The sequence below is a fragment of the Alosa sapidissima genome, chromosome 22, assembly GCF_018492685.1.
Source record: "Alosa sapidissima isolate fAloSap1 chromosome 22, fAloSap1.pri, whole genome shotgun sequence".
In the NCBI taxonomy this organism is placed as follows: domain Eukaryota; kingdom Metazoa; phylum Chordata; class Actinopteri; order Clupeiformes; family Clupeidae; genus Alosa; species Alosa sapidissima.
This window is the reverse complement of record NC_055978.1, coordinates 30197284-30219783: the sequence shown is the minus strand read 5'-3', so window position 1 is coordinate 30219783 and position 22500 is coordinate 30197284. Positions and strand designations below refer to the sequence as shown.

At 47.2% G+C, this 22500-nt stretch overlaps 1 protein-coding gene across 1 annotated transcript in view; it reads right to left on the bottom strand.

The window, feature by feature from the left end:
* Window positions 1-9172: 9172 nt before the first annotated feature.
* The window catches only part of gpam (glycerol-3-phosphate acyltransferase, mitochondrial), a 41831-nt gene continuing 28503 nt past the window's right edge, over window positions 9173-22500 (bottom strand). The window contains exons 13-21 of the mRNA XM_042078289.1: window positions 21970-22079; window positions 21056-21126; window positions 20466-20730; window positions 18880-19028; window positions 18272-18349; window positions 17166-17303; window positions 13351-13540; window positions 11053-11111; window positions 9173-10372 (exon numbers count right to left, since the gene is read on the bottom strand). Of these exons, the coding sequence (XP_041934223.1) occupies window positions 10256-10372; window positions 11053-11111; window positions 13351-13540; window positions 17166-17303; window positions 18272-18349; window positions 18880-19028; window positions 20466-20730; window positions 21056-21126; window positions 21970-22079 (1177 nt within the window). The 3' untranslated portion in view covers window positions 9173-10255. The remainder of the gene's footprint in view (window positions 10373-11052; window positions 11112-13350; window positions 13541-17165; window positions 17304-18271; window positions 18350-18879; window positions 19029-20465; window positions 20731-21055; window positions 21127-21969; window positions 22080-22500) is intronic.

Below are 22500 nucleotides of genomic sequence, written 5' to 3'. Positions count from 1 at the left end.
CCCAAAACACACACACACACACTCTTCATCCAACCCCCCCAAACACACACACACACAAATACACACACTTCATCCAACCCCCCCAAAACACACACACACACTTCATCCACCCCCCCAAAACACACACATACACACACTCTTCATCCAACCCCCCCCCAAAACACACACACACACACTCTTCATCCAAGCCCCCCAAAACACACACGCACACACACATACACACACTCTTCTTTAGCAGTCTGCCTTTATGAATGGTTAACTGTATGTGTGTGTTTTGGGCCGATCTGTCTGGATGTGGAGCTCTAGGCAATGTGTGTATGTGTGTGTGTGGCTGATGTGTCTGAGAATGCAGCTCTGGGAACTGTGTGTGTGTGTGAGTGTACATGTATGTGTATGTATGTGTGTGCGTATGTATGTGTGTGGCTGATGTGTCCGAGAATGCATCTCTGGGAACTGTGTGTGAGTGTGTGTGTGTATCTGAATGTGTATGTGTGTGAGTGTACTGTATATGTATGTGTGCTTATCTGTATGTGAGTGTGTGTGTGTCTATGTGTGAGTGTGTGTGTGTATATGTTTGTATGCGTGTGTGAGTGTATGTGCGTATGTGTATGTGTGTGTGTGTTTGTATGTATATGTGAGTGTATGTGTGTGTGTGTGTTTGTGTCTGTGTGGCTGTCTGAGAGTGCAGCTCTTAAAAGGCACCTCTTTATGGTGATAAAATCCATGAGAACCTTGCTGTCCTCTCCCAGACACACACACACACACACACACATAAACACATATACAAACAACATCTACAACAGAGAAACAGAGAGAGAAAGAGACACTCAGTGCAGTTACATGCAAACAAACAATCAGATTTCACTCCAATTCAAATATTTACTCCAATTAAAAATGTCATGTTAACTGAGTTCTCCGATTGAACTCCAATTTGATCCAATTTAATTCCGATCTGAATACAATAGTCATGTAAGCAAATACTCAGTCGGAGTTTAGAACATTCTTTGGAGTCTTACATTGTTGTGCAATGTTGTTAGAATGTTCAAAACTCCTCTGCTGAAGGGTTCTGGGAATCGGAGTTTTATTTATTCTGATAATACTCCTATTGGTACCACGGTGACAGAGGAGAGAGATAGAGAGAGAGAGGAGAGAGTTAGAGAGAAGAGACAGAAAGAGAGAGACACAGAGGAGAGAGATAGAGAAAGAGAGGAGAGAGTTAGAGAGAAGAGACAGAGAGAGAGAGAGACACAGAGGAGAGAGACAGACAGAGAGAGAGAGAGAGAGACACACAGAGGAGAGAAAGGGAGGAGAGGATAAGATGAGAGGAAGTAGGCTGGAGGAGAGAGAGCGAAGAAGAGAGCAGAAACAAGTCAAAAGAAAGGGCAAGAGAAAGAGGAGAGGAGGAGGAGAGGAGGAAGAGAGGAGGAGAGGAAGGAGGAGGAGAGGAGGAGGAGAGGGGGAGGAGAGGGGGAGGAGGAGAGGAGGAGGAGAGGAGGAGGAAGAGAGAAGGAGAGGAAGGAGGAGGAGGAGAGGAGGGAGGAGGAGAGGAGGGGAGGAGAGGGGGAGGAGGAGAGGAAGGAGGAGGAGAGGAGGAGGAGAGGGGGAGGAGGAGAGGAGGAGGAAGAGAGAAGGAGAGGAAGGAGGAGGAGGAGGGGGAGGAGGAGAGCACTTGTACTTTTCTCAGGGGTTGTGTTTCAGCTGGTGGGAGCACAGGACATTGTGCCGCCACGGTGATTGTGCACCGGGCTTAAACTGACGCCTGTGTCCCAGTCTGGCCTCAGCAGCTGCTGGCCTGTGTGTGCGTGCGTGCCTGCGTGCGTGCGTGCGTGTGCGTGTGTGTTTGAGAGAGCCGCACAGGGTCAACGAGTTCCTGCTCGCTTAAACGGCTCGCTGCGAGGAGAGATAAAAAGGTGTGTGTAATTAGGGTTGTTCTGGACACACACACACACACACGTCAGTGGTGTGTGCCGATCTGCCCGTCATTAACCTGACCAGTCGGTTTCTACCGTCCACATCATTAACCTGACCACATAATGCACTCGGTTTCTACCGTCCACATCTTATCAGTCAGAAGAAAGAAGAATGACAAAATCCACGCCAAACAACGGAAACACGCGCACACACACACAGAAGAATGACAAAATCCATGCCAAACAACAGAAACACGCGCACACACACACACGTACACACACGCACGCACAGAAGAGAGAACGACAAAATCCACGTCAAACAATGGAAACATGCCTGAAACAAACACGAAGACGAAGATTTATTGCAGAAACTCATAACAATGGCGGCCAGCTGTCCCATGAGCCTTCACTCAGCGGGTCACTTGCAGCCGGAACCTGCAATGCCAGAGTATCTGACCAATACCCACCAGGCAGCAGCTCTGATTAGCAGCCTCGGCATTTAAATGTGTAAAGGTGGACATGGAGATAAGGGGCTCGGAGACGGCATCACTCATCTGACATGAGTGTGTGTGTGTGTGTGTGTGTAACTGAAGCCCTCAGAGAGTCCAGAGATGCGTTGAAATGGGTCAGGGGAGATAGCTGGACATTCACACACTGCGCTTAAGACACGGGGTAGGGGCAGGAGGGGCAGGGGCAGGGGCAGGGTAGGAGGGGTAGGGGCAGGGGCAGGCCACCTGTTCAGCACGCAGCAGCGCACCTCTCTGCCCTCCTGCCCTGCGAGGGGGCTATTGCTGACTAAACAATCAGGAGCGCCTCAAATGGGGCAATTACACGAGGCGGGGGCGGGGGGCCAGGGGTAAGACGAGTCGGGCGTCCGATAGGACGGACAGTGCTTCTGATGAGTGCATTCGGACACTGAAACGGGCACTTAGGCATCCATTAGCATCCGAAAGGACCCAGCCGCTGAGAAACAGTGGCCAGGGAGGGGCAGGAATGCCGAGGAGATACGCATCGGACAGGGATACGATCGGACAACGCCACGGGAGCAGAGCCCGGCCACGCATCGGGTTTCCCACAATCTGATCAGGTCGCCTCTCTTTAGATAGCCCGCAGATTCCATCTGGTTACGTAACACCACACAGACTGCAGGGGCGAAGTGTGTGTGTGTGTGTGATGTAGTGGATGAATAGCCTTATATGTGTGTGTGCAAATTACTGTGGGTGTTCTAGTGTCTGTGTGTTTGTTTGTAGAGGAACAAACTGTGTGTGTTGTAAAGTCTGTGTGTGTGTGTGTGTGTTGCTGTAGGACAGCCTCTGTGCTTGTTCCAGTTTGTGTGTGCGTGACTGAGTCTCCTAAAGATATCGCAGTGGGCCCGCTGGTTGGAAATCAGCTCCACTCGCTACACACACACACACACACAGAGAGAATAAGGTCATCTCTGCTCGTCATCTTCAGTTGCCTCATCCTGATGCTTCTCACGACGGATAACACACTCTTACTGGAAGCTACCACACACCCACCCATTCTGACCACACACACACACTCTGATCACGCACACACACCCACCTACTCTGACCACAGACTTCATTCTGACAAGCAAAATACTTTATAGAACACATTTCCATTCCACACATTTAATTCATTTGAGGCGATTCACTCATTTTGTTCAGATGACGCTGTCTGAAGGAGAGGAAAAAGGAGGCAAGCCAGAGGTGTAGTGTGTTTATTAATCATGTGAGGAAGACACACACACGCACACACAACACACGCACGCACACACACAACACTAGGGGTGGGCAATATATATCGTCTGCGATAATATCGTGATTGTTGTTTTAACGATGTGCAAATTTACATTATCGAGTATTTAAATTAGGCCTACTTATTGGGAAAACACACTCGAAAACACGCATTGAAACCCCATACATTCACTAAACCCAGGAGGTGTAGCCTATGCAGAGAAGCCCCTGGCTGCAGCAGAGCAAGTGTCACATGATCACTAGTGGGTCCACGTTGTCACACACACGCCTAATGTTTATTTTGTGCAGCGAGAGGTAGGCTACTTGGGATTTTGTGCAGCTACTTCTGTTCAAGTAGCATTGATGAGTCACCTTTTTTCCTACACGGTATTATATGGAGAGAAAACATTAGCCTTTGAGTATTGTAATAGTCAGTTGTAAACAAAGAACTCTTCTCATGTAGGCCTAACCTAACCCTTTTGTAAATGGACTGAAGTTCGCTCTAATATCAATTATGCTAACCGTTAGCATCTCTATGGGATTTCTCATATACATTAGCCATAAGCTACACATTAGTTTCTATTCTGTAACTTGGAATGTTAGCCTACATGATTTCTCTTAAACAAAACCTCGAAGGAAATGACTGAGATGTACTCTGTTGGTCTGCTTAGTTTTACAGTGAATCCTAAGTAAAGGTTTTTGAAGGGAACTTCAGCTTCAGACTTTCTCTTGGGAAACTGTTAGGGCTATTCATCTTCTCTAATGTAGCTGGCTAGACCATGTCATTGCCACACACACAAGTGGGGGCAGAATTGGAAATGTGTCATAGAGTGACAATGCATTGGTTGATTTGGTTAAAAAGTCACAGGTTAGGTTATTTGTTATTATTGTATTGATGCTATTCATAAATAATGAGCTATAAAGTAACTCAGACTTTTACAAATTTCTTTTAAAGGATATCAACTTTTAAAGGATATCAATTATTGTTATCGTCAAAATCACAAAAAATATCGAGATATTATTTCTTGTCCATATCGCCCACCCCTACACAACACACGCACGCACACACACAACACACGCACGCACGCACACACACACGCACACACACAAGAAAGAGGCGGAGCCAGAGATGTAGTATGGGTATTAATCATTCATTTATTTAAAAACAGACAAACACAAGGAGCAGAGAGACAACTTGAAAGAGAACTGAATGAAAAACAGACCACTACAGAAACAGCTCCAGGAGAACACACACACACACACACACACACACACACACACACACTCCTCTCCTCAGAAACAGCTCCAGGAGAACACACACACTCCTCTCCTCAGAAACAGCTCCAGGAGAACACACACACACACACACACACACACACATCCTCTCCTCAGAAACAGCTCCAGGAGAACACACACACACTCCTCTCCTCAGAAACAGCTCCAGGAGAACACACACACACACACACACACACATCCTCTCCTCAGAAACAGCTCCAGGAGAACACACACACACACACACACACACACACACACACACACACATCCTCTCCTCAGAAACAGCTCCAGGAGAACACACACACACTCCTCTCCTCAGAAACAGCTCCAGGAGAACACACACACACACACACACACACACACACACACACACACACACATCCTCTCCTCAGAAACAGCTCCAGGATCCTGTCCTGCTCTGTCCTGCTCTGTCCTGCACTGTCCTGCACTCTCTTCCTCTCGACACTACAGGACTGTGCCCCCCCCCCATACAACTACAACTCCGGCTACGACACACTAGTGCTATACACAGGCACCTCTGTCTCTCACACACACACACACACACACACACACCAAGCTGGAGATGTTGCACCATCTAGTAGCGCTATGCAGGGCTATGCAGTACCATCAGGAGCCATTGTGTTGCTGGAGTCTAGCAGACTAGGTGGAGTGTGAGGTCACCTGCAGCCTGCTGATGCGTGAGGAGCCCAATAGTGCGCTAGCCGCACACCTGTGTCCTCCGCCATCACCTCACAGGTGACCCCTCTGTGTGGGGCTAGCGGCTGATGCGTGAGGAGCCCAATAGTGCGCTAGCCGCACACAGAGGTCTGCGGTCACCTGTGTCCTCCTCCATCACCTCACTGAGTCTACTACAACCACATTGAGAACACATTCTGTACCACCACAGGAGCAGATGCTACACTTCCTGTGGGGAATTCTGGGAAATGTAGTAAAAATCTCTTAAGGCTCAGCCCATTAGAGATGCCTGCAAAAACTCACATACTGACAAATAGTCACACACTCAGTCATGTTCCTTCACCATAGCAACAGGAAGGGATTCTAGACTGTGGAACGGAACTTCTGCCCAATCAGCAGCAAGCATGTGCCAACTAGCAGAAGGGAGGAGCTACAATCTGATTGGTCAGAGAGAAGTACAACTACTTCTCATCTACTGATCTTTTTCATGTAGAAAAACTGGCTTAAGACCTCCACTATTTCATCCTCAGCTGTAGCTCAAGCTACAGGACTGAATCCTCCACTATTTCATCCTCTGCTGTAGCTCAAGCTACAGGACTGAATATCACACTCAAACTCTGCATCCTCCATCCATAAGACACACGAGAGGTTCGCTCTGTTCTGCCTATCTGTATAATTCCAAAGAGTTAGTGCCAGTTAGTAGGACACACCTCACACACGCTGATTTCTTCTGTGATTTCACGCGTTTCTTTTTGATCTCTCCGTCCATGATGCGGACCGGAGCGGCACACGGAGGTGGAGCCACGCGCTGAGATGCCCACTGAGCACAGTCACAGTCGCGTTGCCATGGCGCTGAGATGCCCACTGAGCACAGTCACAGTCGCGTTGCCATGGCGGTGAGATGCCCACTGAGCACCGGCACAGTCGCGTTGCCATGGCGCTGAGATGCCCACTGAGCACCGGCACAGTCGCGTTGCCATGGCGCTGAGATGCCCACTGAGCACCGGCACAGTCGCGTTGCCATGGCGCTGAGATGCCCACTGAGCACCGGCACAGTCGCGTTGCCATGGCGCTGAGATGCCCACTGAGCACCGGCACAGTGCCGTTGCCATGGCGAGAGCCTGTCCCTGGCCACAGAGGAGCGAGACGAGGGAAACTGGACCCTGCCATGCTCCGCTGTCCGTCAGCCATACGCTTAGGCCACACACGCACACACACACACGAGGCCTGATCAAGTGCTGTGAGATTTAAAAGAGGCTGCGCAGTGAGAACCTCTGTGTGTGTGTGTGTGCGCAAGCGTAGTCAGAGAGCACATCTTTGTTTTACAGGCTCAATAGACGTATCTCCCGGTGTGTGTGTGTGTGTGTGTGTGTGTGTGTGTGTGTGTGTGTGTGTGTGGTCTCAGAACGTCGGGGGAGTTGTTTGTTACCCGTCATGGGAACAGTCTCCAAAACATTGTCATTGAAATAAGTTTAGCTCTCTACAGTGGGATGCTGCTGGCTCCAGCTGGCTTTATGAGTGAGAAATCAGAGCCTCTACTCCCCAGACACACGCGCACAATAACACCAAACAGCTCACCATGAAGGCAGTCAGCCTTTACCAACTACAACAGACACCCGCAGTACCCTTCATGTCCACACAGGTGCACTGAGGAGCCCTGCAGCTGCACGCTGGCTGTGGGAGTAGCGGAGAGGACCAAGACTAATGCAGCATCAACAAGAACCGTTAGCAATCCATCTAACAGTCCTGGTCAACAACCATTACCGATTCAGAACCGTTAGCAATCGATCTAACAGTCCTGGTCAACAACCATTACCGATCCAGAACCATTATCAATCCGACTGTCTAGGTCAAAAACCATTAGTGATCTGAGAGTCCTCTTCAAAAGAAACGAAATAACTGGCCTGTTAGTGACCATTATATATATATATATGACGTACACAATAAGACTAACCGGCTCTAGCCTGCACTTCACTGGCCATCAGCCTCACTCTACTCTACCGGGCTGCAGCGGAAACAATCCAGAACAAATATATTAGACTCTGGCTACTTACAGCATCATGGCACACACACACCTCAGCTTTGTTTGCCAACACACCAACATGCTGATCACAATCTAAAACACTTCCACACACTTTTTTACAATTCACATTCCTTCACACCAACCAGCAAACCCCTACACCCTAACACACCCTAACACACACACACACACACACACACCTTTACTCAGATTAACACACACACACACACACACAACCCTCCCCTACTCAGACTAACACACAGTCACACACACCTTTACTCAGACTAACACACACACACCCCTCCCTACTCAGACTAACACACACACACCCCTCCCTACTCAGACTAACACACACACACCTTTACTCAGACTAACACACACACACAACCCTCCCTACTCAGACTAACACACAGTCACACACCCCTCCCTACTCAGACTAACACACACACACACCCTCCCTACTCAGACTAACAGTCACACACCTTTACTCAGACTAACACACACACAACCCTCCCTACTCAGACTAACACACAGTCACACACCCCTCCCTACTCAGACTAACACACACACACACACACACACACCCTCCCTACTCAGACTAACAGTCACACACCTCCCTGCTCAGACTAACACACACACACCTCCCTCAGACTAACACACACACACACACCCTCCCAGCTGAAACAGGAGCTACCACAGCAATCTTAAGTGCTTTGTTTTTAGACAGATTCTTTTCTGCCATCCAAAACTAATTCACAGGAGGCCCACACCATACCACTAGCCTAGCCCAGAGCTGAGCCTTAAGCTTTAGCATAGCCCACACTTGAGCACTAGCCTAGCCCAGAGCTGAGCATTAGCCTAGCCAACAGCGGACCACTAGCTCAGCCCCGAGCTCAGCATTAGCCTAGCCAACAGCGGACCACTAGCTTAGCCCCGAGCTCAGCATTAGCCTAGCCAACAGCGGACCACTAGCTTAGCCCCGAGCTCAGTATTAGGCTAGCCAACAGCGGACCACTAGCTCAGCCCCGAGCTCAGCATTAGGCTAGCCAACAGCGGACCACTAGCTTAGCTCAAAGCTCAGCATTAGCCTAGCCAGCAGCGGACCACTACCTTAGCTCAAAGCTCAGCATTAGCCTAGGCAACAGCGGACCACTACCTTAGCTCAAAGCTCAGCATTAGCCTAGGCAACAGCGGACCACTAGGTTAGCCCAGATCTGAACATTAGCCTAGCCAACAGCGGACCGCTAACTTAGCCCAGAGCTGAGCCTCTGGCTTTAGCATAGCCCAGAGTTAAGCTTAGCCTAGCTCAAATCTGAGTGTTAACCTAACACATGGTTGAGTGTGTATTTACCTCACAGGTGAGTATCCCAAATATGTTAAACTAACACAGTTCAGTGTGAGTATAACAAACAGTTGACTGTTGACCTAACACACAGGTGAGTGTTAACCTAACACACAGGCGAGTGAGTGTTAACCTAACTCAGTGTTCAGTGTGTCTAACACTCTGCAGAAGGAGGAGGTCTTGCACCTGGTGACTGTTCACACAGAAAACGGATTTATTCTCTCTCTCCTTCTGCCAACACTTCCTGATCCCATGACCACGCATGTGACATGTGATGCCTCTCTGACAGGCTTACAGGAAAAAAAACATTAATGAAAATGAAATAACAAAAACATCAACCAACAAACAAACAAACAAACAAACAAACAAAAACACAAACAAACAAACAAACAAACACACAAACAATTAAAGAGTCATCTCTAAGAGATTCATAACGGAAGTGAAAACATACAGTTGGAGACAGACTACCTGTGAACTGCAGCACTGAAACCATCATGTGACCCATGAAAACACCAGTAAACAAAATCAACAAAAATAACATCTCACCACCCTCTCTACCAAATAAACGTTTAAGGAAAAAAGTTAATTATTATACATTCATTCATACATACATACATACATACAATATACATGACCAGTTCAAACTATTTTCAAGTTTAGAGTTGAAAGTTAAAATGCCCATGACTACATAGGGGGAACTATTTCCGACGGCACCCAGTGATTGGGCTGCGGTTCTGCTGGGCGATCTGAGTTAAGTGAAGGACATTCTTACGCTGGACCTAACGTTATAAGTACCGCTAAACTCATAATGGGGGGTGGGGGGTCGTACATTCCACCCTTCCACCGGAAATTAACTCATTTAATGCCAATGGATTTTCACTGGCAAACTGAAAGGCTATGATTGTGTGTGTGTGTGTGTGTGTGTGTGTGTGTGCACAAAGAAGGCACGTCCAGGTTAACTTCTTCACAGTAGCCTCTCGTCCAGAAAGAGAAGGCAGTTCAAGCCCTTTAACAGGTGGTGGTAGAAGTCCAGGTCCAAGTGTGCGTTCATGTGTGTGTGTGTGTGTGTGTGTGTGTGTGTGTTTAATTCTCCATATATATGTGCATGTACAGTATGAAAACGGTTTCTACAATGTGTGTGTGTGTGTGTGTGTGTGTGTTTATGCGTGTTCTGCCTCTCTATGTGCAACTCTACAGCAGACTGAAGCCCTGGATGTAGTGCAGCAGTTGGTGGTTTGCCTGTGCCTGTGTGTGTGTGTGTGTGTGTGTGTGTCTACAGCAGACTGAAACCCTGGATGTAGTGCAGCAGTTTGTTGCGGTTCTCCTGTGGCAGGAAGGTGCTGCTCAGCTCCAGATACACCACCTTATTCTCCCACCTCTCCTTCAACACCTGCACACACGCACGTGGACATGCGCACGCACACACACACACACACACGCACGCACGCACACACACACGCACACACACACACGCACACACACACACGCACACACGCACACACACGCACACACACGCACGCACGCACGCACGCACAGACGCACGCACGCACGCACACACGCACACACACACGCACGCACGCACACACGCACACACACACACGCACGCACGCACACACGCACACACACGCACGCACGCACGCACGCACGCACAGACGCACGCACGCACGCACGCACAGACGCACACACGCACGCACACGCACACACACACGCACACACACGCACGCACGCACAGACGCACGCACGCACGCACGCACGCACGCACGCACGCACGCACACACGCACGCACACGCACACACACACGCACACACACACACACACGCACGCACACGCACGCACGCACGCACAGACGCACGCACGCACGCACGCACGCAAAGGAAAGGAATAACATTGGATGAATATTAATAAACCAAAACGAATTATTTGCACTTTTCTTTAGATCTCTGATTAGGTTCTAAGTTCTAGGTTCTTTAGATCTCTGATTAGGTTCTAAGTTCTAGGTTCTTTAGATCTCTGATTAGGTTCTAAGTTCTAGGTTCCTCACTGTGACCTTCAGCCGTAACGGATTCTTACCCCAAGCTCTTTAAACGTCTTCACGGTGTTCTTCACCAGGTAGTGTGTCGCACTCTCCCCTGCAAAACACACACACAAACACACACTCAGGGCCTAACCACTGTAGTACAGTCTGTGTGTACTGATCATAAATGTGACCCGCCATATGAAAACCAGCAGCAAGTCGGCCTCGACGAAATCGCGCAAAACACAATTTTTTTCAAATTAGTGATTTTTGTTTTTTTGCAGAATGTGCAAGTTGAAGTCATGAAGAAGCCACTCCATGTTTCAGATAACAGCTATGGTTGTATTAAAAGTGTACATTTTGTCGTTGAAATTGGGTATAGTTTTCGCAAAAAAATCTGCCTCGCTCTTTGTGCTGGGGCGTGTTAGCTAATTTCCATACTGAACTGCAGTTGGTCATTGACGTGCTTTTGTTTTTTTTTCGGCCAATCAGCTGCACGTTACATGCGATACACATGGCTACTTAATATACAGCGACCCTGGTTCAAACTTTCTCCAGAGCTCATGTAAAAAATACGTAGTGATTCTATAGCTGCCGAAAGAGAGTGGCAGGACATGCGAATCATTGGCCATCTTGAGGCAAACAGATGTACAGTAGTTACTTCGGCGATGACTACATCCAGCAAAAAGCCGCAGACGAAAAGAAAGTCCCCCCGGACCACGTATTTCATCGGAGGCAATGAAGTCTGCAGGAATACTTTTCAGTTTCTCATGGCGTAAGTAGTCCCTGTTACATTGCAATCCCTGCTACATTGCTTGCTAGCTAGCTACATTGTTATTAGCTAGCTCAGTACTGTCGTTTAAAGTGATATGCACATCGAAACTAAGCTGTAATGGGAGGTTTTTGGCTAGTAATGTGAGCATCTGCTATTAATTTGAATAATGCTTAATTGCATGAATGGACTGATGCTATCGTAACACCCCCAATTATCACCACTTTTGTTCAGAAATTCTAAAACAGCGATGTTTAACACTTCAAAATAACATTTGCTAAATGAACCTTACATTTTTCAGTAGCCATAGGTGTGTAGATTTGAACAAAATCTGGTTTGGTTCTTAATGGGAGCATTTACTGAAATATCTGAAATATTGTTTACCATGCTCGGAGTTATAGTGCTGGCCTGATGGGTCGCCTATTTACGCCATTTCAACGGCACATGAACGGTTAGACCGAGAATTCTCGTCATAAAATTAAAATTCCACTGGAGCTCCAAGCGGATGTGTACACGCAGCCTTACAACACTGTTTACAGCTCTTCGAGTCACGGTAAAATGTCATTTTTGGTACATAGTTAATTGAGATACACCTATGGTGTGGGTGCTTGCGTTTCTTTAGGAGTCCGCTGTCTTGGTTTGTATAGAAATGGATATTAAGTGACACATACACGCAAGACGGTGGAAATACGGGACCGGTGGAAATAGGGGGAGTTACGATAATGATTTAGCACCTAGCCTACTGGAGGATAGTTTGTATGAATACATCCAGAGTAAGGTGCAAAGGGGCCTGTTAGCATTGCCTAAATTGAATGTGACGCTAATGGTTTAGCAACTAGTCTACTTGAGGACAGTAGGCTATTGCTACTGAATTGCTATTCAGGGCCTTTTGTAATAAAATCATTTCCATTTCAATAAAGTACCTTCTAATTCTGATTATTAAGTCCAGTGAAGTGCCTAATGAAAATAACACTACATCAATATAAACAACAATACAATTCTTTCTGCCCTGCAGGCTAACAGATTCAGGTGTCACAGTGACACCTGTAGTGGGAAGGGCTACAAATACCAGATGTCACAGTGTGTGTGTGTGTGTGAGTGTGTGTGTATGAGTGTGTGTGTGTGTGTGTGTGTATGAGTGTGTGTGTGTGTGTGTATGAATGTGGGTGTTTGTGTGTGTGTGTATGAGTGTGTGTGTGTGTGTGTGTGTGTGTATGTGTGAGTGTGTGTATGTGTGTGTGTGTTTGTGTATATGAGTGTGTATGTGTGTGTGTGTATGAATGTGTGTGTTTGTGTGTGTTTGTGTATATGTGTGTGTGTGTGTGTGTGTGTGTGTGTGTGTGTATGAATGTGTGTGTATATGAGTGTGTGTGTGTGTGTGTGTGTGTGTGTTTGTGTATGAGTGTGTGTGTGTGTGTGCGCGCGTTTGTGTATGAATGTGTATGTGTGTGTATGTGTGTGTATGTGTGTGTGTGTATATGAGTGTGTTTGTGTATGAATGTGTGTGTGTGTGTGTGTGTGTGTGTGTATAGTGTGTATAGTGTGTATATGTGTGTGTGTGTGCGTGTGTGCGTATACTGACCGTAGACGGCGATGCCTCGTTCTGCGCGTGTGAGCAGGTATTTGAAGAGCTGCTGTGTGTACTCCCTCTCTGGGACAGGCTCGGTCAGGCTGTGGATGAAGATGGCCGCTCCGCTATACGCCTCCAGGACCGGACTGAGCATGCTCTGCAGGAAGGAGATGAACTCCTGTTGCTCCGGCGACGAGCTCAACTGCACACAAACACACATTTGTGAAAGTTAGCATACTGTACGCCAGTGGTTCTCAAATGGGGGTACGTGAAGGCACTCCAGGGGGTACGTGAGATTTAAAAATATACATACTGATATTTATCAGTTCCAAAGTTTAATAAATTAGACACTGATGGCACAGTGCTCTATTTTAAGTCTTTTTTCTCAACTAAAAATGCTTTGCGCTGGTTAGGGGGGATTTGGCTGAAAAAATATTTCACACATTACTGTGTTCCTACTAGCTACCTCACACACCATGCTAGTCCTATAAACATTACTGTGTTCCTACTAGCTACCCCACACACCATGCTAGTCCTGAACATTACTGTGTTCCTACTAGCTACCCCACACACCATGCTAGTCCTGAACATTACTGTATTGCTACTAGCTACCCCACACACCATGCTAGTCCTGAACATTACTGTGCCTACTAGCTACCCCACACACCATGCTAGTCCTGAACATTACTGTGTTGCTACTAGCTACCCCACACACCATGCTAGTCCTGAACATTACTGTGTTGCTACTAGCTACACCACACACCATGCTAGTCCTGAACATTACTGTGCCTACTAGCTACCCCACACACCATGCTAGTCCTATGAACATTACTGTGCCTACTAGCTACCCCACACACCATGCTAGTCCTGAACATTACTGTGTTGCTACTAGCTACCCCACACACCATGCTAGTCCTGAACATTACTCTATTGCTACTAGCTACCCCACAGACCATGCTAGTCCTGAACATTACTGTATTGCTACTAGCTACCCCACACACCATGTTAATCCTGCACATGACTGTGCCGGAGCTACTCTAAGTTTCCGTCTAGTTTTGGACTTGGCCACAGAGTCAGAGAAACAATAGTGATCAAGTGAACAAAACGGATTTAATTTATTAAAATTATAAAAATATTTACAAGGATACAAGGATACAAGGAAGTTTATTGTCACATGCATATAGTTACTGGAAGTAAGAAATGCAGTGAAATTATGTCTGGTGTCAGCCTATTTGTGCATTAATGGGGGGGGTAAAAAGTGCAGTAGAAGAGGGGTTTAGTAGATTAAGTGGCAAGGGCTGCATAAAAAAGGTGGGGGAGGATTGGGATTGGGTGGGGGGCACCAACAAGGAGCACCCAAGAAAAACAGGGGCAAGGAAAAACTCCCTTACCAAGGAAGAAACCTTGGGCAGATCCACGGCTCAAGGGGCTAACCCAACTGCCAGGGGTCTTGGTGTGTGTGTTGGGGGGATGACAGGGGAGATGGGATAGTGTGCTGTGTATGTGGGGAGAGGGCAGTGTGCAATATGTGTGTTGGAGAAGCTTCCTCATGAGACAATGTGCTGTGTATTGAGGGGGGGGGGGGCAGTGTGCTGTAAGTATGTTGGGGATGTGTGTTGGAGAAGCTTCCTGATGAAATAATGTGCTGTGTATGTAGGGGGGGGGGGGGGGGGGGGGGGGCAGGGACTTACTATTGCAAGCAGAGTACTGTATGTAATGTATGTGAGTGATGACAGTGAAGATGTGTGTGTGGGCGGGAGGGGAGTGGAGCAGTGACTGTGTGTGTGTGTGTGTGTGTAGTATGTAGGTGGGTAGGTGGGGGCAGTGTGCTGTAAGTATGTAGAGGATGTGTGTTGGAGAAGATCCTGAAGACAATGTGCTGTGTATGTGGGGGGGGGGGGGGGGGGGGGGGGCAGTGTGCAGCAAGTATGTAGAGGAGGCTTACTGTAGCAAGCAGTGTGCTGTATGTATGTGAAGTGATGACAGTGATGATGTAAGTGTGTGTGTTGGGGGGGGGGGGGGGGGGGGGGGGGTCAGGGACTTACTATTGCAAGCAGAGTACTGTATGTAATGTATGTGAGTGATGACAGTGAAGATGTGTGTGTGGGCGGGAGTGGAGCAGTGACTGTGTGTGTGTGTGTGTGTAGTGTGCTGTAAGTATGTAGAGGATGTGTGTTGGAGAAGATCCTGAAGACAATGTGCTGTGTATGTGGGGGGGGGGGGGGGGGGGGGGGGGCAGTGTGCAGCAAGTATGTAGAGGAGTGCTGTATGTATGTGAAGTGATGACAGTGATGATGTAAGTGTGTGTGTTGGGGATGGGGGTGGGGTGGGGTGGGGGGTGGGGGGGAAGAAAGGCTAGGCAATCAAGGACATGGGTAGATGGAGGAGAAATCAAAAATAATAAATAAAAAGTGTGCAAAAGTTGGAGAAAGTCAGATATGTGTGTGTGTGTGTTTTGACGTGTGATGAAATAAGAAAATAAATAAATAAATAAATAAAATAAATAAATAAATAAATAAAAGGTCTGTAGCATAGGGAGAGGGATAGGAGAGGGATTTGGAAATAACTAGGGAAAAAAAAAAGGTAAATATACTGTAAGATATGTGTGTGTGTGTGTGTGTGTGTGTGAACCTTCAGATAGCGGTCTCGCTGCTCCTCTGTGTGTGTGTGTGTGTGTGTACCTTCAGATAGCGGTCTCGCTGCTCCTCTGTGTGTGTGTGTGTGTACCTTCAGATAGCGGTCTCGCTGCTCCTCTGTGTGTGTGTGTGTGTGTGTACCTTCAGATAGCGGTCTCGCTGCTCCTCTGTGTGTGTGTGTGTGTGTGTGTGTGTGTGTGTGTACCTTCAGATAGCGGTCTCGCTGCTCCTCTGTGTGTGTGTGTGTGTGTGTGTGTACCTTCAGATAGCGGTCTCGCTGCTCCTCTGTGTGTGTGTGTGTGTGTGTACCTTCAGATAGCGGTCTCGCTGCTCCTCTGTGTGTGTGTGTGTGTGTGTGTGTGTACCTTCAGATAGCGGTCTCGCTGCTCCTCTGTGTGTGTGTGTGTACCTTCAGATAGCAGTCTCGCTGCTCCTCTGTGTGTGTGTGTGTGTGTGTACCTTCAGATAGCGGTCTCGCTGCTCCTCTGTGTGTGTGTGTGTGTGTGTGTGTGTACCTTCAGATAGCGGTCTCGCTGCTCCTCTGTGTGTGTGTGTGTGTACCTTCAGATAGCGGTCTCGCTGCTCCTCTGTGTGTGTGTGTGTGTGTGTGTGTGTGTGTACCTTCAGATAGCGGTCTCGCTGCTCCTCTGTGTGTGTGTGTGTACCTTCAGATAGCGGTCTCGCTGCTCCTCTGTGTGTGTGTGTGTACCTTCAGATAGCGGTCTCGCTGCTCCTCTGTGTGTGTGTGTGTGTGTGTGTGTGTACCTTCAGATAGCGGTCTCGCTGCTCCTCTGTGTGTGTGTGTGTGTGTGTGTGTGTACCTTCAGATAGCGGTCTCGCTGCTCCTCTGTGTGTGTGTGTCTGTGTGTACCTTCAGATAGCGGTCTCGCTGCTCCTCTGTGTGTGTGTGTGTACCTTCAGATAGCGGTCTCGCTGCTCCTCTGTGTGTGTGTGTCTGTGTGTGTGTGTGTACCTTCAGATAGCGGTCTCGCTGCTCCTCTGTGTGTGTGTGTGTACCTTCAGATAGCGGTCTCGCTGCTCCTCTGTGTGTGTGTGTGTACCTTCAGATAGCGGTCTCGCTGCTCCTCTGTGTGTGTGTGTGTACCTTCAGATAGCGGTCTCGCTGCTCCTCTGTGTGTGTGTGTACCTTCAGATAGCGGTCTCGCTGCTCCTCTGTGTGTGTGTGTGTACCTTCAGATAGCGGTCTCGCTGCTCCTCTCCAAAGTCACTGTCCTCGTCCTCTTCCTCGTTACGCCACGACAAGGAGGGCGGGAAGGGTTTAGGCCACACCTCCTCCGTGGGGCTCGGACTCAACTCCTCCTGATCCTCCTGCAAACACACACACACACACACACGGCGTCAACACTTTAACTTTAGGCTACAGCCATTAAAAAAAAAACAAAAAAAAAAAACCACATCAATCGACCGAAATCAAAGCCCCTCTTGCTACTCTGTGGAAGTATTTTATCGATTAGTCGACTAATCTAACGACTAATTAGACGATAAATCTAATGATTATTTTTCTGTTGCTCGATTAATAAAAACCATAATGTATCTCAAATGAATACCAAAAAAATCTTAATAATATACTTTATTAAACAGTTTTGCACAGCAAAAAATGTTCTGCTTTACACAAAATAAAATAAATAAAACATTTGTACTGTTATACAAAATGAAAGGCCAGCCTGTTTACTCTTGTACAGTACCAAGATAATTCTCTTGTTCAAAAAATCCAAAAGTTGTAGTGAAAAAAAAACACTTCGCAGTGCACAGTATACACATTCCTGAGAGTGTTCAACACAATATAAAATTCCTGTTTTCAGTTTTCCAGTCACAACATTCATTCATTCATGAGCACTGCGCACCAGCTTATGTGCAGCCCTTGCCTGGACAATACTTGGTTCCTTTATGGCCTCCTTACTCCAAACAACTTTGACAAGATATGGGAAAGATTCTTGAAAGATTGGAGTCTTTTGAGTAAAGCTTGAATGGGGGGCACTAGTTAAAAGTTTTACATTTGGGACTAAATTAGTATTCCCATACCTTCGATGATGTAGGACGAGCTGTTTTTTAGGACTTTTTCTTTTATTGGGGCTTTGTTGGGAATTCTGTGAGAAGGTTGCTGATTCGTCCTCGATTCTGCATCGTTTTGGTCTCCCACGTGTTTGTGGCGAGCTGTGGCGAAGCGGCGACGCAAAAATATGACAAAAAAGACGCGTCGCTACAGGCCTAATTCAAACACACACACACACACACACACACACACACACACACACACACACACTATGAGGACTTACCTCAGCCACTAGCAGAACTCCATACTGCATGAGACGGGTGACCGCCTCCTGGAAGACCTGGTAGGGCGTCTGGCACGGCTGGGGGCACAGCAGAGGAGTCAGGAGAAACCCAGTGTGTGTGTGTGTGTGTGTGTGTGTGTGTGTGGGGGGGGGGGGTGAGAGAGAGAGAGAGTGTGTGTATGTGGTGAGAGAGAGAGAGAGAGTGTGTGTATGTGCGTGTGTGTGAGTGAGAGAGAGTGTGTGTGTGTGTGGTATGGGTATGTGTGTGTGTGTGTGTGTGTGTATGTGAGAGAGTGTGTGTGTGTGTGTGAGTTTCTTCAATATGCATATCAAATCATTACACAGGAGTGTTCAGAGTAAGAAGACACATTTCTATATGTGTGTGTGAACACCTTCATGAAGAGATGTTGTCAAGGAGTTGTCATGACGCTGGCAGAGATTAAAGAGTGAGAGTACATGAAAAACACCTGACCACTGATATGTAGGAATCACTTATAGCCACTAGATGGTGCTGTTGAGTCTTATTACAGAAAGCTAACCTGACCATACATACTTTCAAGTGCCCATCAGCCAATAGGAGTGCTTGAGCTGAATGTGGGCAGGCTTACCTGTGCCACTGCCACCTCATTGGACAGGAAGTGTGACAGACCAGCTGCCTTTCGAATCAGACGCTCCTGGCTCAACAGGGTGGAGCCACCATGATCACTTCCGGAGGCTTCTGCTGCCTGCTCCCGTAACATTGCCAACACACAGCACGCTGAACACAACACACACACACACACACACAAACACGCAGTTAAAAATCTTGGTGTATTAATTGACAGTGATCTAAATTTCAACAGCCACATGAAAGCAATAACTAAATCAGCTTTTTACCACCTCAAAAATATTGCCAATCTTGGAGGATGTCAAAACATTATTTAGAAAAACTCATTAAATGCATTTATCTCCAGCAGGGTTGACTACTGCAATGGACTGCAATGGACAGGCCTTCCTAAAAAGACTATCAAACAGCTTCTGGTGATACAAAATGCAGCAGCTAGGATTCTAACAAAAACTAAAAGAACTGACCACATTACTCCAATTCTTAAGTCCTTGCACTGGCTTCCAGTAAGTCACAGAATTGACTTTAAAGCACTATTGCTTGTTTATAAATCAGTAAATGGAGCAGGACCTAAATACTTGTCAGACATGCTTCAGCAGTACACACCTTCTCGTCCTCTCAGGTCCCAGGTGAAACACCTGCTAGTTAAACCTGCTGTGAGAACTACATGGTGAAGCAGCTTTTAGCTGCTATGCAGCTCAGCTCTGGAACAGACTTTCGGATGACATCAAAAAGGCCCCAACTGTAGCCAGCTTTAAATCTAGACTTAAGACCAAACTGTTCTCAGATGCTAACTGTACTGAGTTACAAATTCTGAAGCTGCTTTGCTTTTTAATTACTCTTTATTTTTAAATGATTTTACCTTGGGCATTTTATGTTTTCTTTTTATTATGATATTTACTTTTTAAACTAGTTTTTGACTATATTGCCCTTATATGCTTTTATCAGCTATTCCAGATATTACCGTTACAAACTCACATACAAACACTCTGTGTGTGTGTGTGTACCTATAATGGCATCTGAGATGAACACATGGAACAGGCCGCTACTGTAGAAGTGTGTGTGTGTGTGTGTGTGTGTGTGTGTGTGTGTGTGTGTGTACCTATAATGGCATCTGAGATGAACACACTGAACAGGCTGTTGCTGTAGAAGTGTGTGTGTATGTGGTGTGTGTGTGTACCTATAATGGCATCTGAGATGAACACATGGAACAGGCCGTTGCTGTAGAAGTGTGTGTGTGTGTGTGTATGTGGTGTGTGTGTACCTATAATGGCATCTGAGATGAACACATGGAACAGGCCGTTGCTCTAGAAGTGTGTGTGTGTGTGTGTGTGTGCCTATAATGGCATCTGAGATGAACACATGGAACAGGCCGTTGCTGTAGAAGTGTGTGTGTGTGTGTGTGTGTGCCTATAATGGCATCTGAGATGAACACATGGAACAGGCCGTTGCTGTAGAAGTGTGTGTGTGTGTGTGTGTGTGTGTGTGTGTGTGTGTGCCTATAATGGCATCTGAGATGAACACATGGAACAGGCCGTTGCTGTAGAAGTGTGTGTGTGTGTGTGTGTGTGTGTGTGTGTGTGTGTGTACCTATAATGGCATCTGAGATGAACACATGGAACAGGCCGTTGCTGTAGAAGTTGAGCTCAAAGAGGGCATGCACGCTGTCTCGAGCAGAGATGATGACGTCGCTATGGCGACCAGAGCTGCGGAGGGCGACGCAGTTGCCGAGGAGATGCAGCGCGTGCATGACGACGTCCTCGGAGCTGCCGGAAAATCCCAGGTCAAAGTCCCTGGACAGAACCTCCTCCTTCATGCTGAAGAAGTCCTCCACCAGCTTAGACAGCCCGACACCCTGATGGAGAGAGAGAGCAGGGTCACTATACACACACACACACACACACACACACTCACAGAGAGACAAACAAACACACACACACACACACACACACTCACAGACAAACACACACTCACACACACTCACAGAGACATAACGCACAAACACACACTCACACACACACACACACTCACAGAGACATAACACACAAACACACAAACACACACTCACTCTCACACACACATACACACACACACGCACACACATACACACTCACAGAGAGACAAACACACTCACACACACAAACTCACAGACAAACAGACACACACACACACACACCCACCTCTCTGTGTCTGTAGAGCAGAAGACAGGCGATAATGTGTGTTGACATGATGGCCGAGGACTTGTTGGCCGCTGCAAACACACACACACACACACACACACACACACACACAGCAAACACGTCAGATCACTGATGTCTGAACCCTTCAGGTCTACATGGAACTTTAAACACCATGTTCCTTCAACCATGTTCAATCAAGTCAGTCACTTTGTGTGTGTGTGTGTGTGTGTGTGTGTGTGTGTGTGTAACTTTTAAACAGTCATGTTCCTTCAACCATGTTCAATCAAGTCAGTCACTTTGTGTGTGTGTGTGTGTGTGTGTAACTTTTAAACAGTCATGTTCCTTCAACCATGTTCAATCAAGTCAGTCACTTTGTGTGTGTGTGTGTGTGTGTGTGTGTGTGTGTGTGTGTGTGTGTGTGTGTGTGTGTGTGTGTGTGTGTGTGTGTGTGTGTAACTTTAAACAGTAATGTTCCTTCAACCATGTTCAATCAAGTCAGTCACTTTGTGTGTGTGCCTGTGTGTGTAACTTTAAACAGTCATGTTCCTTCAACCATGTTCAATCAAGTCAGTCACTTTGTGTGTGTGTGTGTGTGTGTGTGTGTGTGTGTGTGTGTGTGTGTGTGTGTGTGTGTGTGTGTGTGTGTGTGTGTGTGTGTGTGTGTGTGTACTGGAACACTTTTGCTAATCAATCATTATCTATATCTCGATCAAGCTCATCAGTTCTATGACATTTTTCCATGATCAAGTAGAACCACGCGGTTTTGTTTTCACCGAGTGCAGCCCGCAAACTTCATGTCAAGAGGACAAGACGTGTCTGGCCAGGGGAGAGGTGGCTGATGGGTAATGTAGTACTTACTATAGAGGACGTGCCTGGCTAAGGGGGAGGTGGCTGATGGGTAATGTAGTACTTACTATAGAGGACGTGTCTGGCCAGATTGAAGATGACCTGCCTCCTCCAGGCTTCGTCGTGGAGATCTCGAGACACTGGCTGCTCTTCATCACGGAACAGCACCTCATCTGGCCTGGAGGAATCATATCATCATCATAATCAGCAGCATCACCACCATTACCACCAATATCACCACCATGCTCGTAGTCATGATGGTCATTATCATCGTCTTCATGATCTCAGTCATCACCACCATAACAATCATATCATCATCATCATCATCATCATCATCAACCTTCATCAGTGTAATTAATACTGAATAGCATGAGGGGCATTTTTTATTTATTAATACCACCAACGCATGTGCAGAATTAACCTGATTCTGTGAGGGAAATTTGGTCTCTGCATTTGTCCCAATCCGTGAATTAGTGAAACACACTCAGCACACAGTGAGGTGAAGCACACACTAACCCGGAGCAGTGAGCTGCCTGCTACAGCGGCACTCGGGGAGCAGTGAGGGGCAGCTGGTGTGTGTGTGTGTGTGTGTGTGTGTG